Raw genomic sequence first — 18,627 nt, 5'->3', positions numbered from 1 at the left:
GAGGAGGATTACAAGATCTGCTAGACAAAACGAACAGTCTTACGAGTGCAGAAATGAGAATAATGAGAAACTTAAGATCTAAATTGGTGATCATAAAGTAGGCGTAATTAAGGAATTACGACTTGGAAGCAGAATAACCCACGACAGACAAAGCGAGGAGGACATAAAGCAGACTAGCACAAGTAAAGAGGGCATTCCTGGTCGAATCAAATCTACTCAATTCAAAGCTAGATCTTAATTTGAGGAAAAAATACCTGAGAATATACATTTGGAGCACAGCATTGTCCAATAATGACTTGTGGACTGTTAGAAGCCAGAATATAAGATAATCTAAGCATTTGAAATGTGGCAGTGTAGAAGTGAAGTATGTTGAAACTTAGGCGGACTGATAAGATAAGGAATGAGGTGGTTCTCCACAGAATAGGCAAAGAAAGGAATGTGCTTAAAATACAGACAAGAAGGAGGGGTAGGATGATAGGACATATGTTGCAACAGGAACTGCTAATAGAATAAAAATTTTAGGAGAAGACAGATTAGCATACACCCAAATGCTTAAAATACAGACAAGAAGGAGGGGTAGGATGATAGGACATATGTTGCAACAGGAACTGCTAATAGAATAAAAATTTTAGGAGAAGACAGATTAGCATACACCCAACAAATAATTGAGGAATAAATGGTAAATGCTACTCTGAGAGGAAGAGGTTAGTGCAGGAAACATTTGTGGCTGACTGAAATCAAACCAGCCACAAGACTGGTGGCAAAACAATACTGTTACCCTGGTTTCATGAAGGAAACCAAGATTACCTTCCTCCTAAAAGCAGCCACATTTTATTAAAGGTCACGGAGATTTTCTTTCAGCTCATTTCTTTCAGTTTATTACTGTATCTGGTTGCATCCATGAGTACATGAGGAATTTTGGAAGCTTCTCATGTCAAACCCAGCTAGTAATACAAGGACAATGTTGACACAGAGCTCCCAATACACTTTCCAAACAGCAGATAATGACAAAGGTGGTGTGTCAAAGAACAAAATACATTCAATTGTCTGGGTGATGCCTTTACAAGTAGTTGAAGGCATCCTTGAGAGTACAGTATTTATTCACTAGAAATTGCCCTAAAAATTTCCACACTTTCAAAATAGAGTGAAACATTCCACGTGGGAAAAATATATTTAAAAAGAAAGATTATGAGACTTACCAAACAAAAGCGCTGGCAGGTCGATAGACACACAAACAAACACAAACATACACACAAAATTCTAGCTTTCACAACCAACGGTTGCCTCGTCAGGAAAGAGGGAAGGAGAAGGAAAGACAAAAGGATATGGGTTTTAAGGGAGAGGGTAAGGAGTCATTCCAATCCCGGGAGCGGAAAGACTTACCTTAGGGGGAAAAAAGGACAGGTATACACTCGCGCACACACACACATATCCATCCACACATAGACACAAACAGACATTTGTAAAGGCAAAGAGAAACTCTGCCTTTACAAATGTCTGCTTGTGTCTGTGTATGTGTGGATGGATATGTGTGTGTGTGTGTGTGTGTGTGTGTGTGTGTGTGTGTGTGTGTGTGTGTGTGTGTGTGTGTGCGCGCGCGCGCGAGTGTATACCTGTCCTTTTTTCCCCCCCTAAGGTAAGTCTTTCCGCTCCCGGGATTGGAATGACTCCTTACCCTCTCCCTTAAAACCCATATCCTTTTGTCTTTCCTTCTCCTTCCCTCTTTCCTGACGAGGCAACCGTTGGTTGCGAAAGCTAGAATTTTGTGTGTATGTTTGTGTGTCTATCGACCTGCCAGTGCTTTTGTTTGGTAAGTCTCATATCCATCCACATGTGTGGATGGATATGTGTGTGTGTGTGCGTGTGCGAGTGTAAACCTGTCCTTTTTTCCCCCTAAGGTAAGTCTTTCCGCTCCCAGGATTGGAATGACTCCTTACCCTCTCCCTTAAAACCCAATCCTTTTGTCTTTCCTTCTCCTTCCCTCTTTCCTGACGAGGCAACCGTTGGTTGCGAAAGCTAGAGTTTTGTGTGTATGTTTGTGTTTATTTGTGTGTCTATCGACCTGCCAGCGCTTTTGTTGGGTAAGTCTCATCATCTTTCTTTTTAAATATATTTTTCCCACGTGGAATGTTTCCCTCTATTATATATATATATATATATATATATATATATACCTAAAAACAAAGATGATGTGACTTACCAAGTGAAAGTGCTGGCAGGTCGACAGACACACAAACGAACACAAACATACGCACAAAATCCAAGCTTTCGCAACAAACTGTTGCCTCATCAGGAAAGAGGGAAGGAGAGGGAAAGACGAAAGGATGTGGATTTTAAGGGAGAGGGTAAGGAGTCATTCCAGTCCCGGGAGCGGAAAGACTTACCTTAGGGGGAAAAAAGGACGGGTATACACTCGCACACACACACATATATCCATCCACACATATACAGACATGTGTCTGTATATGTGTGGATGGATATGTGTGTGTGTGCGAGTGTATACCCGTCCTTTTTTCCCCCCTAAGGTAAGTCTTTCCGCTCCCGGGACTGGAATGACTCCTTAACCTCTCCCTTAAAACCCACATACTTTCGTCTTTCCCTCTCCTTCCCTCTTTCCTGATGAGGCAACAGTTTGTTGCGAAAGCTTGGATTTTGTGCGTATGTTTGTGTTCGTTTGTGTGTCTGTCGACCTGCCAGCACTTTCATTTGGTAAGTCACATCATCTTTGTTTTTAGGTATATTTTTCCTTCGTGGAATGTTTCCTTCTATTATATATATATATCACACACAACTCCCCCCCCTCCCTCCTCTCTCTCTCTCTCTCTCTCTCTCTCTCTCTCTCTCTCTCTCTCTCTCTCTCTCTCTCTCTCTCTCTCTCTCTCTCTAGCAAGAATGAGTAATGCTCCATGAAAAGTAACAAAAGAACAGGTTGCATAATTGTTTATTGAATGTGTAAGTATAGCAGTCTCCTAAAACAGCAACAATGCTTTAATTGTATCAATTAAAAGAAAGCACAGACATGACCAAATTACCACTTTTCAGTCTTCTAATGTAGGAGAAAATCTGAGACAAACAACTTCAACAACTTCATAAAAAATAGAGGCCTGCAACAGAGATGGTTGTATGTTTCTAAAAACAAAAAAGTAAGCATAAGATATTTTTGCAGTAGTACTTTAACACTTTAAACAAAATTAACTCATTTCCAGACAATTACTTACAAAATGCGGTGTACTTTAGGTTTCAGTCTTAGGTTACCAGTCCTATGTGAATGACCTTGTTGAACATATGATTCCCAAAAACTCCCCTATCTGTCAATGACACCAACATATTGCTCACCAGCTCCAGTTCAGAAACTTTCATTGAACAGCATGAAGTTCTAAGAAAATGTATCACCAAAAACAACTGAAAAACTGCATTCATTTCTTTCCACTGTTTAGCCAAATATTTATTCTAGCAAACTTAAAAGACAATCCTCCAGAAAATGCAAGACCAAGAAGATTCATAGATCTGGATTCAGCAGGGACAGAAATGGGACATATGTACGTAACTTGTGAAAGGAACTCATCCATGAGCTATGGCCTAAGAATACTTCAATCTTCCATAACTGAAACAACAGCATTACAAGCTTACTATGCAGTTTCAATGTGCTTCAATATGGTATGATTTTCTGGGGAAACTTCACAGAATAATGTATTTATAATAGGCAATCAAAATTTTGCATTTGAAGCCTGTACAGCGCAGAATCTGTATGCCATGGGCATTGAGGCAATCATTCTACTGATGCATTACATTGAAGATACCCTTATGGCAAAACACCATGTACTGCTGTATGAAGTCCGTAACTGCTTCCTGCTCAGCGTCATCTGATAGAATCATCAACCCTTCAAGCCCCTTTCTAAGGGACAGAATACATGATAATCACATGTGGAAAGGTCAGGACTATAGGGCAGGAGCTAGAGTGTCTCCCTCAGGTGTTGTTAACTTTTGCGTTACGGCATTTCAGATATGGGGATGTGCATTACTGTGAAGCAGCAGCACCCTTAGTTGCAGTTTTCCCAGATGTGATTTTTGACAGACATGCTTCCCCATGCAAATTCTTCATTTTCCAATGGATATCCACTAGTGTTTCTTGTTCGGCAACTACGGACAGAGTATTATTACATTGGTCCTATTTGTACACATTTGGTAATGTTCCCATAGTTCGTGTTTCTGAATTTACGGCATGCATGTTCGAAAGACAAATCCCTTGCCTATTTTTTTTTAATTATGCTGCCACCACTTGATTAATAACTTTTGTTTATTGTTTTACAATTCAGATTTCAGCCTTTTGACATATAAAAAAGTTTTTGTACTTGAAAATAGCATAAGGGCCAAAATCTCAACTGTACAACAATAAAATAAAAATTATTGTGGTCAAATGGTGGCAGAATTATTTAAAAAAATTACAATGACTGTGTGTAGGGAAGCAGCTAGCTCACGCCTTATAAAATTCACATCAGTCTTTCCATTGTGTGCCAGCCTAGTCCGCTGTAACTAGCTCTGACGTCATAAATACTGCGCAATTCTTTAAAATGAAGTAAACAACCTGAAACGTTTCTAGCATGTCAGGAGTAATACAAAATCAATATGTGTTTGATATCAGTTCAATAACATTTTCGAAATTTGGATGTTTTTCAGTAAAAATCATTGGCACTACAAAAAGAGCTAGAAACTTAAATTTATATTTAGATTCCTTTTGCATAATAATTTAGTAGAAACAGTATTCTGGATCTCACAAATTAAAATTTTAGTTTTCTGGTTTTTGTCTTAGAAATTAAGGATGGAAGATAGATTAAGTAGGCGAATAAATAAAGCTAGGATGTTTAAATTTAAGTACAAGGGAGATCCGCTATAATCATAAAAATGTGAGAAGTTTCAACAATAACTATAAAACTATAGCTATAGTGTATCTCCAAAGAGCAAGTTCAGAGCTCGTCTACTGCGTGTAGTGTAATTAAATTAATTCTCTTGCCCAAAATATTTGACTTAGTCACGTCAGACTTTTATTATGATTACTTACTTGTGTGCTGATTGCACAATTAAATTGAAAGCTTCATCGGCCATCAGCAAAGGAAGAAATGATTTATTCGATAACTTAAAGTGGTGCATTACTAGCCCAGCGGCTAGTCGGGAGAGCAGATTTGATCAGGCGTTCCCTTAGCTGTCCACACCACGGCTTTATATGTAAGACTGCTGCGTGAGAAAAAAGGCCCCAGTTCTCTCCAGACGCGTCGCGTCGGTATTGTTTATATAAACAGCCTCGGATGCAGTAATAAGTTACTCGGGATACGCGTAACCATGAAATAGTTTTCGAGTGAAGTGTTAATTTTGAGATGACGTTAATGATCTATCTTTAGTCTGCGTATGTCGCATTTTCACGTGCCACCGCAGGACAGACATTCTACCATTATTAGCAGGGCATTTGATGAACATCATCATCAAATTATGGCGAGCATTCACTTAAACATTTAATTTGAACAGTTATAGTTGCATCAGCGCATTAGACTCTGAACTGCTCTGGTAATTGGATTGTGTGGATTCTTTTTGGTCTGTGACTTTCAGAATATAGTGAACATTTTAGAGAGAATGGTTTTTGATTATGAATCCCAGACAATCTCCTAATTCCTCAGAGCTATAAGCTGTAGCTATAAATGTATTTCTCAGATGGAGTGGGCACTAGGAATTCTAATTACAGGCTTCACGTCTTGCTAATCACTTTCTGGTCGCCAATATTGTAGTTAGAGAGCCAGTGTTGAGAATGGCAAACAGCATAAATACAACACATATATTCTATTATTCCACCTGCCACCCCACATGTGGCTCCAGTGAAAATAAAAATTATTACGTTGTCTACTCGTCAGTGCTTATACACCCTCATCAGCGTTGCATTACATTGAATATGTGCTGCAGCAATGGCCTCAAATGGAAACTATCACCCCTTGCAGAATGCAAAAAAACAAATAAACATTTTACTGTGCTTCATGTTCTGAATGTTCCACTTCATTTCCAACTCTTATTCACTACGGACTACTTCATGAAAACAGGCAAATTAGTGCTGAACAAGAATTTGCATAATTATTTTACCACACGGCAATAAAATAGCAAACAAACATTTCAAATCATCATTCTATCAGATGAGTACATTTAACACTTGGATAATATCTTGAAAACCAATTACCAACGTTTGTGAAATTTTAAGTTTATAATCTTACCAGTATGAAATGTTATGGATACAAGACATGAACAATTAACGTGAAAAGAATTTCAAAAATGTTGGGTTAATTAGTTACTAGGACCAACTGAGAAACAAATGGGTTAAGGAAAATTTACTCATAACTAGTGCAAATGAACGTGGAATGCTTAGTTAGTCCAACTGTAAATGGATTGAGGAATATTCTTGCTGGATTTCAGGAAAGAAAAATGGTGAAGATAAATGTAACTAAGAATCGTGCAGGAGAAACATGGGAGCATGCAGCCAAATACACCGACTCACTGAGAATTTTAGAAGCTCTTACGCAGTAAACTTCTAATGGCCAATTGATAATTACAGAGAATTATTAGCAGTGTGTAAAACTTATAATACACAATTAGTTCATACAATGTGTTGCCTCCAGAGAAGTTTTTCCCAGATACAGTAAACCTGCTAATGCAAATTTTTTTACACACACACACACACACACACACACACACACACACACACACACACACACACACACACACGAGAATTCACAATGGGGAAAAAACTCTTTGCTTAGCAATGTAAACAGAGATCGTAGTTTGGTTCACTGTCAGTTATATTATAGACAGCTCAACTTTAAAGGCATTTGACTGTGTAAATCACAATATCCTTTTAAGTAAACTAGAATATTATAGTGTAACAGGAAATGCTGCAAAATGGTTCAAATCTTATATCTCTGGCAGGAAACAAAGGGTGTTATTAGGAAAGAGACATGTATCAAGCTATCAGGCATCATCCAACTGGGAACTAATTACATGTGGGGTCCCACAAGGTTCCATTTTGGGGCCCTTACTTTTTCTTGTGTATATCAATGACCTTTCATCAGTAACATTACCAGATGCCAAGTTTGTTTTGTTTGCTGATGATACAAACATTGCAATAAATAGCAAATCAAGTGTAGTCTTAGAAAGATCAGCCAATAAAATATTTGTGGACATTAATCACTGGTTCCTAGCCAATTCTTTGTCACTAAACTTTGAAAAAACACACTACATGCAGTTCAGAACTTGTAAGGGGTGTCCCAAGAGTATATGTCTAACATACGATGACAAGAAGATAGAAGAAGTGGACAGTGTTAAATTCTTGGGATTACAGCTTGATAATAAATTCAACTGGGAGGAGCACACCACAGAACTGCTGAAGCGTCTTAACAAATCTCTGTTTGCAATGTGAATTTTGTCAGACATAGGGGATATAAAAATGAAAAAGCTGGCATACTATGCTTACTTTCATTCCATAATGTCATATGGGATTATTTTTTGGGGTAATTCATCAAGCCAAGCTAAAGTTTTCCGGGCACAAAAACGTGCAGTAAGAATTATATGTGGTGTGAACTCAAGAACATCCTGCAGAAGCCTGTTTAGGGAACTAGGGATACCGACTACAGCTTCCCAATATATTTATTCCTTAATGAAATTTGTCATTAAAAATATATCATTTTTTCAAACCAACAGCTCAATTCATGGAATCAATACTAGAAATAAGAATAATCTTTACAAGGATTTAAAGTCACTTAGTCTTGTACAAAAAGGTGTGCATTATTCAGGACCACACATTTTCAATAACTTGCCAGCAGCCATAAAAAGCTTAACAACCAATGAAATTCAGTTTATTGGTGGCCAACTCCTACTCTATTGATGAATTTCTTAGTAAAACCAACTGATTTGTATATAAGTACAACATAACTTCTGCACAATTTCAGTGCAGTAATGTGTTCACTGAAAATGTGTGTGTGTGTGTGTGTGTGTGTGTGTGTGTGTGTGTGTGTGTGTGTGTGTAATCTAACTTCTGCACCATTTCAGTGCAGTAATGTGTTCATTGTAAATAAGTATTACAGTAGTTGTATTACATGTTTATTACCTTATAAATAAATAAACTTTTTTTTTAAATTCAGTGAATTAGTATTTGTAAAATGACTCTTAGTGTTCATTACAAAATGACGATCATTCCACTGGGGACCTGTGGAATGGTACATTAGCTTATTTGTTTTGGTTGTAAATATTTGTCATGTGTTGTTGTTTTTCTGACATGTTCCACATCCTGGAGGACCTCCTCACTACGGATCAATTGGAATGAAAGTAAATCTAATCTAATCTAAAACAGTGTCTATTGTCATTCATAACCTTTCAACAAGCAATTGGCAAAAGCTTCGTTTGCCTGGGACCAGAGTAGCAGCTTTTGCGATCGTGCTGTGGCGCTTCAGACACTGTGCTGCTCTGTTTGAACGTTACGAATTTCTATTCATTCTCTGCATTACAGTGTTGTGTAAAATAGTGATTGTGGTGATAAAGTCTTTTAGTTTCCTCGTTTTTGCCTGATGTTTACTACTGACAAGGCTACCTTGGAAGCTTACTCTAAGATTTGGCATTCACAAAGTAACGTGTCTTATTCAGCCAAATTCGTTGGAAATTCATGACTGGATCAAAGTTACTGACATTACTTCGGATCAGATGTACACTGTTTATTACAACTTTGAGCAAAGCTGCTTTTCTGTGGAACTGCTTTTCCCATTGCTGCTTGATCAGATTTTATGGAAATTTGTAGGGAAAGCTCCAATTCTGCCATCACGACAATTTGGTGATTACAGTTACCGTTTCAAATGCTAATGTTGATTATGAACTAGTTAGTGTATTTAATTTGCCCTCCTGAGGTAGAAAACTACTACATAAAAGATGTATTACGGAAGTATGGAGATATGAAGTACATTTGCAATGAATGATAGTCAAGCCAACATAGATTACAATGCTTTAGTGGCAGTCAGTCTGTTTGATATGCACATCAAACAAAATATCCCGTCTCATGTTTTGGTTTGTGCTTACAAGGTGCACATTTACAATGGACGGATTGACGTATCACATGTCACAAAAGTGGGCATACCCAGCAAAACTGTCCAAAAAAGTTGTTTGTATTGCAGAACAATTTACAACAGTGTAAAAGATTAACACTGGCTGATCCTGTGACCAAAAATCAGATGACAGATGGTGAAGGTAACAGCATTATGGGAAATTTGGAGGAGAGGCCACAAAATGATGGACCCATTTTCAAAACTTTGTATTTATTCAAGTACAAATCCAAAATGAACAAACTTTATAGCAGTGAAAAGAGGAAGTTTCAAGGATTTTTCCACAATGTTTGACATCAATTTAATAAATTCAATACTTTGTAATTAATTAGTTTTGAATAATTATTTAATAATTAGAAATGTGATAAATGTTATAAATGTTCACTGTGGCCATCACTAGCTGCACAGTTACACTGCCAGAAGCAGAGTTCGTTTTGTTTGCAGATGACACAATTATTGCAATAAATAGTATGTCTAGTGTAGTTCTAGAAAGATCTGCTAATGATATTTTAATGGACATTAATAAATGGTTTAAAGCCAACTCATTGACATTAAACTTTGAAAAGACTCACTACATGCAATTCAGAACCTGTAAGAGGTTTCCACCCAGCATATGCATAAAGTATGAAGAAGAGCAGATAGAAGAGGTTGACAGCCTTAAATTCCTGGGATTACAACTTGATAATAAATTCAGTTGGGAGGAGCACACCACAGAACTGCAGAAACCCCTTAACAAATCTGTATTTGCAATTTGAGTGTTAGCAGACATAGGCGACATAAAAATGAAAAAGCTTGCATACTTTGCCTACTTTCATTCCATAATGTCATATGGTATAATATTTTGGGGTAACTCTTCAAGTCAAACAAAAGTTTTCAGAGTCCAAAAGCGTGTAATATGTATTATTTGTGGAGTAAATTCACGGATGTCATGTAGAAACCTCTTCAAAGAACTGGGTATACTAACCACTGCCTCTCAGTGTATTTACTACTTAATGAAATTTGTCCTAAATAGTATATCTCTTTTTTCCAACAAACAGCTCAGTTCATACATACAATACCAGGAACAAAAATGATCTGCACAAAGACTTAAAAGCACTTTAGTTCAAAAAGGGGTCCACTACTCAGGAACACTCGTCTTCAAAAATTTGCCAGCAAACAAAAAATTTAGTTACAAATAAAGATCAATTTAAAAGGAGCCTGAAAGACTTACTAGTGGCTAACTCCTCCTACTCCATTGACGAAATTTTTAATAGAAACAAATGATGTATATATTCATAATATTAGTATTGTTATTTCAGCTAAAAAATAATAATAAAATAATAATAATAGTTTACATGTTTCACATCCACGAGGATCTCCTCAGCATGGATCTATGGAATGAAAAACTAATCTAATCTAATCACAGCAAACATCGAAACAATAGCCAAACTTGTCCCACACATGCGAAAGCATATCTGCTGTTACCAAGTGCACAGCAGCAGTGATCCAGTTCCACAGATCGTTCAAAGTGGTTGGTAGAGGTGGGACAAACAGCTGCCTTTACATAACCCCATAAGAAATAGTTGCAGGGTGTGAGATGATATCTCAGTCGCCAGACGTGCAGAGCCAGGTCTGGCACTCTCCTGCGACCGATACGACAGTTAGAAAGGGAGTCATTCAAAAAGCCTTCTACATCATGGTGCCAATGGGGCAGAGCTCCACCCAGTTGGAAAATGAAGTCTTAGAAATCTTCCACAACTTGAAGGAATGACAATTGCTCTAACAGTTCCAGGTATGTGATTCGCACTACAGTTCTTTCCGCAAAGAAAAATGGTCCATACACCTTTGTACAGAATACGGCACAGACCACACGATCTTTGGCAAGTCTCTTTCGTGTTGCAATGATGAATGTGGATTTTTCTAACCCCATATGTGAACATTGTGTCTGATGACATTTCCACTAATGTGGAATGTCGCTTCATTGTTAAAAATTACATGCTGTGAAATGCATCATCCTCCTCCATCTTTGCTAGCACATAGCCACAAAATATGAGACGCTCGTCTTTGTCCTTGGGATTGAGAGCCTTCACAAGTTATAATCGGTAGGGCTTGTACAGCAAACACTGTCCCAGAACTTTCCATACAGTTGGTTGGGGTATTCCAAGTTCTCGACTGGCTCTATTGGTAGACTTACTGGGACTGCGCACAAAACTTTCTCCGTCGGACGTCATCCTCCAACACACGCAGTCAGCCTGTGCTTTTTCCTTTGCACGCATTCGCAGTCTGTTTAGATTGCTTAAACCAATGGCTAATGCTTTTGTGAGTTGGTGGCTGAATACCGAATTTGGTACAAAATACTTGCTGCACTGCAATTTGTGACTCACTGTTCACGAACTCAAGAATGTAGAAAACCTTGTGCTCCACAGTCCCCATTTGACTCAACTGACAGTGAAATGGAATGAAGGCCCTATTGCCGTGTGAATTCTACCTGACACTTCTGAAACCATCACCAACCACCCGCCAAAAACTTTTGAAATGTCCTTTTTTTTCCATTAGTATAAAGCTTGTTCATTTTGTATTTGTACTTTAATACATACGAATTTTTGAAAATTTATTTCTGAAGCATTTCCACTTATTAAAGACACTATAGGCAAGCAGGTTGTGAAAAGCAGTCTAGTCACAAACAAGTGATGTCGAATTTGTGATGGCAGTAGTACAAGAGAACAGGATATCAAGCTGTCACTGTATTTATAGGTGACATTCATTCAGAAAACAATATTGGAAAGTATAATTTCAGACAATATTGTAAGCACAGATTCAAAACTCTGAGTCAAGTATATCAGTAGACAAATCAAGTATGCCACTGTCAACCTAACAGGTCGAGGCGACATCACAGCCCCATTCTATAGTCCAGGACCTGCCAGTAGCTAGCAATATGTGGGCCCAACTGACACAACAACCCTGCACTGCAGTATGGATATGTCAGTCAATGCAAACAGACTCACCTGCAAATGCACCTGAAAGCAAACATGATGAGATAGCGAGTGACTGAACAGGTGATGGCACTGCCCAAATCCCACAATGAACAAGCAAAGTTTTATAGCAAAGCCAAACAGCAATCAAAAGTGTCACAGAAGTTACCAGACATCAGAAGAAAGTTTGCGAACTGCATAAGCACCATGCTCAGCATACGAGATGCAGGCACACGACTGACAGGCATTACCGGCCAATCCATCAGAGACCACACAGATGGGCTACAAGTAGAGATGGCACTTGCAAAATATTGTTCCATGTGAAGTGAGAGGGTATACAAAAGCAAAAGTAAATTTCTGAATATGAAGTGCCTTGCTAACTTGTGCACTGAGTGGGCAAACCATGTTAGTGAACATGGGGCTCTTGGACTAGCATCAACAACTTCAATTTTAAAAATGATAGCAATAACCTGGCAGGCAGTGGCAAGGAAATTCAGGGGAGCTTCAATTGAAAACTGCCAACACAGCATAGACTAGTTCCAGAGAATACAGCTTATCAGAACATGTGTTTTACCCAACGCCTACTACACAACACAAGTTCTCCCCATCACATCACTGGTGGCAAAGGTGATCGTGTCCACCTTAGCATAGTTCTTATGGAAAGGGAAATTGTTTAGAGTGCCTGTGAAGACAGCAATGTTGGTTCCAAGCAATGAGGGCATGTAAAGCCATGGCATCCTATGTCAAATGAACATCAAGCATAACATGTAACATCTAGTACGCATTACAGCAAAACGACGAGGGGCGTTTTGAAAGTCCATGCAAAGTCCAAGAGATGGCACCACCGGCAGGTATCGAGGTCATGTTTGGTTAGTAGCATCTTTGAAAACAACACACACCAAGTTTCAGCCATATTGGTCTATTTCTTTGTGTATGGCATTCGAGTGAATCAAGGAAATCGAGTGGATGTCAAAAAAAATGGACGAAAAAGAATTTCGTGTGGTAAACATTACTTTAGGAAAGGCAAAATGCCTCAGGAGACTAAAAAGAAGCTTGATAAACATTACTGTGACTCTGCACTTTCAATTAAAACAGTTTATAAGTGGTTTCAAAATTTTCAGAGTGGCCACATGGGCACAAGTGATGCTGAACTTTCTGGACACCCTGCGGATGTTACGACTCCAGATATCATTGATAAAATCCATGATATGGTGCTGGATGACTGAAGAGTTAAGATGTGCGAGATTGCTAGTGCTGTGGGTATCTCTAATGAATGGGTACATAATATTTTGCATAAACATTTTGACATGAGAAAGCTATCCGCAAGATGGGTTCCGTGATTGCTCACGCTTGACTAAAAACAGAATCATGTGAAGTGTTGCAGGGATGGTGTGCAGCTGTTCAGGAAGAGTGTTGTTTCGTCACTGTGAATGAAACATGGATACATTACTATACTCCTGAGACCAAACAACAATCTAAACAATGGGTTACCAAGGGAGAATCTGCACCGAAAAAGGCGAAGACCATTTCTTCGTCCGGAAAGGTTATGGCGACTGTCTTTTGGGATTCACAAGGGATAATCTTCATCGATTATCTGGAAAAGGATAATACTATTACAGGTGTATATTATTCAATGTTACTGGACTGTTTGAAAACCGAGCTGCAAGTAAAACACCAGTGATTGGACTGCAAAGAAGTATTTTTCCATCACGACAATGCACCAGCACACACCTCAACAGTTGTGGTTCCAAGTTAATGGAAATAGGATTCCAAACAGCAACGCAGAGGGTGACTGAGTTCCGCTATTCCACCAGCGAGGACGCTGCCGCCGGGCAGTGTGGTTCAACTATCAAGTTTTCGACGCATGCGCAGAATAGTTACAGTACGCTATATATTGCGGAACAGACGGCGTTTTCGCCAGTCTGCGACGGCTCACCTGAAGATGACTGGCAGGTGCCCAGTTGAAATATCGTGCGAAGTATTGAACGACGACCGGCTGCAAGCCCGAAATTTGTTTGAACAGGATTCCAACTCGTTTCACATCCCCCCCCCCCCCCCCCCCCAATTCTCCAGACTTGGCTCCCTCTAATATTTGTTCCCAATTTCAAGAAATGGCTGGCAGGACAAAGATTTTATTCAAACGAGGAGGTGATTGTAGCAACTAATAGCTATTTTGCGGACTTGGACACTTCCTATTATTTAGAAGGGATCAACAAATTAGAACAGCACTGGACAAAGTGTGTCAGTCTAAAAGGCGACTATGTCGAAAAATAAAAGTTTACCCCAAACACGCAAGTAGTTTTTATTTTTGCACGGACTTTTCAAACGCCTCTCATATGACCTTGTCAGGCTGGAAAGTTTAGAACCACTGATCAATATACAAAAAATAAGTTTTAAACTGAAACATATTAGGGAATTTTATCTCGAATGAAGCTACCTCTGCAAAAAGCTTTTAAAATTTAAAAACATTACAGCAAAGGCTATTTTAGCAGAAAGAAGAAAACATGAAAGGAAAAATGAAATCAAATATGCTAGAATAGCATGGAATGCAGTCTGGGAAAACATCAGTAGTGATGTTCTTTCATCTGAATTGAGAACAGTTTGGTACAAGGTAGTCAATAACCATCAGCACCAATGAGCATCCATTTGCCATCAGTTTAAGTGACACTAACCACTGCAGTAAATGCAACGTTGTTGATACTGTGCCTCATCAATACACATGTGAAGATCGGATTATCAGCGGAAGGTGGACCAGGGAGAAAATTGGTCAAATAACAAGAACTTCTGCAAACAATGTACCAACTAACATTTTCTACAGATCAGAAGGAGGTTACTGCCCTCAGGTGAAAAAGAATGCACTTATCTGGTTAATGGTCAAATATACAAGCTACATTTTTTACGGTATTTGAAGTGATTAACATCATGAATACAAAATGTATACAGAAACTGAATTTGAAAAAAATACAATAAGAAATATGGTAACATGCTCCGAATTGTCTTCAACATAATGGGTATAGGTTAGGGGCACACTGATTCCTTGTGGAGAGGGGATGGGTTGGACCATGAAGAACTAGCAGTGTCACAGAGGCCCCACTACTTCTGCAGCGCATTCTCAACCCTTAATCAGCCCACAAATCGCACATGAAAAATTGATCAGTAGTATAGCAGATACAGAATATGATGGCAAACATCTGGTGTCTATTACAAAGGAAGATCTTGAACTCCGTAAGGATGCTGTTAGAAGGCTGAAACTGACAAAAACGACAAGGCAGTGAAGGACTTTGCGATGTTGCTGTTCGGAATGGACCTTCTGTACACACAATTTACCCTAGAGGAGACTAAGGAGCATACATCAAGGATTTACTGAATGATTAAATTGAGTCTGGGAATTGATAAAGAGGAAATTCATGCTACAGAAGAAGAAAATGTGGACATTGAACACCAGTTGAAGGTGACAGTGAAGCTGCCTCTCGAATGGAGAACGTTATTTAATTTGTGCTACTATTAAAGACATCATTCCTCATTCTATGAATACTGTATGTGGTGACAGCAATTAGCATTCACCTTGAAACTTCCTGGCAGATTAAAACTGTGTGCCCGACCGAGACTCGAACTCAGGACCTTTGCCAGGTCCTGAGTTCGAGTCTCGGTCGGGCACACAGTTTTAATCTGCCAGGAAGTTTCATATCAGCGCACACTCCGCTGCAGAGTGAAAATCTCATTCTGGAAGCATTCACCTTATTTATGTCATATTTTCATGAGCTAGAGATTAATTAAGCTGGAATTTCCATTTTTATAGAGCACTACTACTTACCTTTACTCTTGAGCATCCCCAGTGTAATTTGAAATAGCACAAGAGAACCATCAAGAAAAAAGACATCCCAAATACGAAGAAGGATTTTCATATGAACTACAGAAGCAAAAAGTGTGAGGAACCAATGAAGAGTGATGAGGCTCAGCTCTATATCATGTTCCTTAAGTGCCATGTCCACATCTGGAAGATAATTCACAATGAGGGCACGAAGTACCCTCTGGTCTGCCTGGATTCCTGAAATTAATTTACAAGTGATAAGAAACCAAATATTTGTGCTTAAATGAGTTATTAGCATTTGAGTAACTGAATAAGAGTAGTAGAAACATTATATGAAATATATGCCAGTTGCTTACTGTCCGTTTTCAACTAACAAACTACTAAAAGTTTATTTTATTACTAAATTATAGAATATGTATCAACTTCAACAGTTTTAATATGAAAACAATGTCATGCAACTAAACATATGCTTTTTAGAAGTGGTGTTACAAATGCACAAGATACTAAATAATACACGTCAGAAGTTGACAAAATTTCAATACAAGACCGCGCAACATTTCAAATAGCCACTTTTGGTGAAGGCTCTTTTGCCATTATTTGGCTACAAGATATAACAGACAACCCAATGAACCTTTTTTCCCTACTTTTCAGAATTACCTACATTCTCTCAGTTTATGAAGAGTTATCAGAAACTAAGGTTACAAAGCCTGCAGAAAAATGTGTACATTTTATTTCAGACAAACAATACTGTCAACTGATTGTCACTATATCAGTTCAGACACTTGTCACATTGTGAGACAGCTTTACCCTCCTGGTAAAAATCTTGTCATTATGTATTAGCTTCTCTGTCACTAAACATTTCACCTCCTCACCTGAAGAGAATCATTGGCCTATTACATATTCCTTCAAGCGAGGGAAAAGGACCAAGTTGCTAGGAGTGAGGTCCGAGCTGTAGGGAGGGTGGCTGATGATATCCCAGGGAAATTGCTTCAACAATACGCAACACTATTCTGCAACAAGCTGACAACATTACAATCTCCATATACCTCTACCAGTTACTAGTGTATTTCAGCTGTGGTTAGATGTTTTGCCCACAGAAATCAAATAACTGAGCACATTTCTTTGCAAGAAAAGTTTCCCAAACAAGTTGCCATTTGTGCCTACCTGCAACTAGTGCTGTAGGTCATGGATGGCTGTAACTCTGCGCAGTTGGCAACCACATGTATCAGAATTACTACAGACTTCTAGTATCTAGTAGATTAAACTCCAGGAATATCGGCCTTGTAACCTTAATTTCTTATCACCCATCATACTATTAAAAGTATAATTTTTGTGACATTTCTTGTTCGTTGATGTCTGCAAGCAAACATTCAGATTTTGAAGATATTTTAAAGCTGCTGCAGTTTGCGTAAATTCAGCTGGTATGGAACAAAGCTTTGAGTGAAGTGCAGTATGGCAGCCATTAATTTAGCACCTACCTCGTGTGGATTATGTAGGTCTTTGACAATCAAACGTTTTGGGTATGTGGTTAAGGAGGGGTAATAAAGGAAAATTCAGATGACTTAAAACCCAGATGGTGTAACTGCCGATTACATGTTTCACTGGCTTCTTGGTGCAGACCTAAAGCCTTGATAATGCTGTTTTTCTGTAGAAAAAAATATTTTTCCAGTTTTCACCAAGAATAACTTCACCCACCCAATTTTTGTAATATCTAGTCACACCTTGCACTCATTCCCTGCTCTATAGCTCCTACTCCTGTAACATTCTCCACAATAAGACTTGACTGATGCGTACACACATCACCGTCTATGCCAGCCCTGTAACTAGCAAAATATGCCATCAAAGGGAGCACCACCTGTTACACACTATGTCTTGTACCAGCTGTTCAGTGAACACTGTTCAACCTACATTGGTAAGCCTATCAAGTTGGCAGTTAGGATGAATGGGCATACAAAGAGGATGTATACTGGTAATACATAATGTGAGATGTGTTCAAAAAAATCTGGAACATTCATAATTTAACACCAATGATGTGTTGGAGTGAAATGCAGTTAGCATCCCCGCACATGCCCATGTGTAACGAGTAACTGATGGAAGTTTAACTGTATCTATTCATTATTGTTCAATGCTGTATTGAGTAAAATGTTGTGTCACACTGTTTGCGAATTTCAAGATGGCAGAGTTAGAGGAGCAATGCCTCTGCATTATATTTTGCATGAAACTCAAGATAACCTTTGCAGAGACACACCATGTGATGTAAGAAGCCTTTGGTGGTGAGTGCTTAAGCCATACTTGGTGTTACAAATTCATTATATTGTTCAAAAATGGCCAGACAGAAGTTACAGATGACCTTCGTTCAGGAAGCCCTTTGTCATCTACCAATGACTCTCATGTCAGGAATGTCAACGAAATTGTGCATGTCAGTCAAAGACTGACTGTCCAAGAGATTGTAGAAGAATGTAAACATTTCAGTTGGATCATGACATGAAATCCTGACGCAGCATCTTGGAATGCATCATGTTGCCGCCAACTTTGCCAGACAAAGGTCTTTCGTGAGCTGTGGGACAAACTGAAGAGCTTTTGGATCATGCAAATGAGAACAAGATGTTCCTTAAGAGAATCTTACATGGCAATGAGTCATGAGTATACATTTATGATTCTGAGACCAAATTTCAACGTCCAGAAAGGGTTGGGAAAGGTTCTCCAAGACCAAAGAAACCTCATCAGGAAAGTTCAAATGTCAAAG

At 38.7% G+C, this 18,627-nt stretch overlaps 1 protein-coding gene across 1 annotated transcript in view; it reads right to left on the bottom strand.

The window, feature by feature from the left end:
• Nucleotides 1-18,627, bottom strand: part of LOC126188957 (small G protein signaling modulator 3 homolog) — a 198,612-nt gene that overhangs the window by 156,456 nt on the left and 23,529 nt on the right. Inside the window, exon 7 of the mRNA XM_049930715.1 lies at nt 15,885-16,118. Coding sequence (XP_049786672.1) covers nt 15,885-16,118 — 234 coding nt within the window. The remainder of the gene's footprint in view (nt 1-15,884; nt 16,119-18,627) is intronic.

This window comes from Schistocerca cancellata, chromosome 5 (genome assembly GCF_023864275.1).
Source record: "Schistocerca cancellata isolate TAMUIC-IGC-003103 chromosome 5, iqSchCanc2.1, whole genome shotgun sequence".
NCBI classification, from domain to species: Eukaryota; Metazoa; Arthropoda; class Insecta; order Orthoptera; family Acrididae; genus Schistocerca; species Schistocerca cancellata.
The sequence above is the reverse complement of the archived record's forward strand: the minus strand, read 5'-3'. Positions and strand labels throughout refer to the sequence as shown.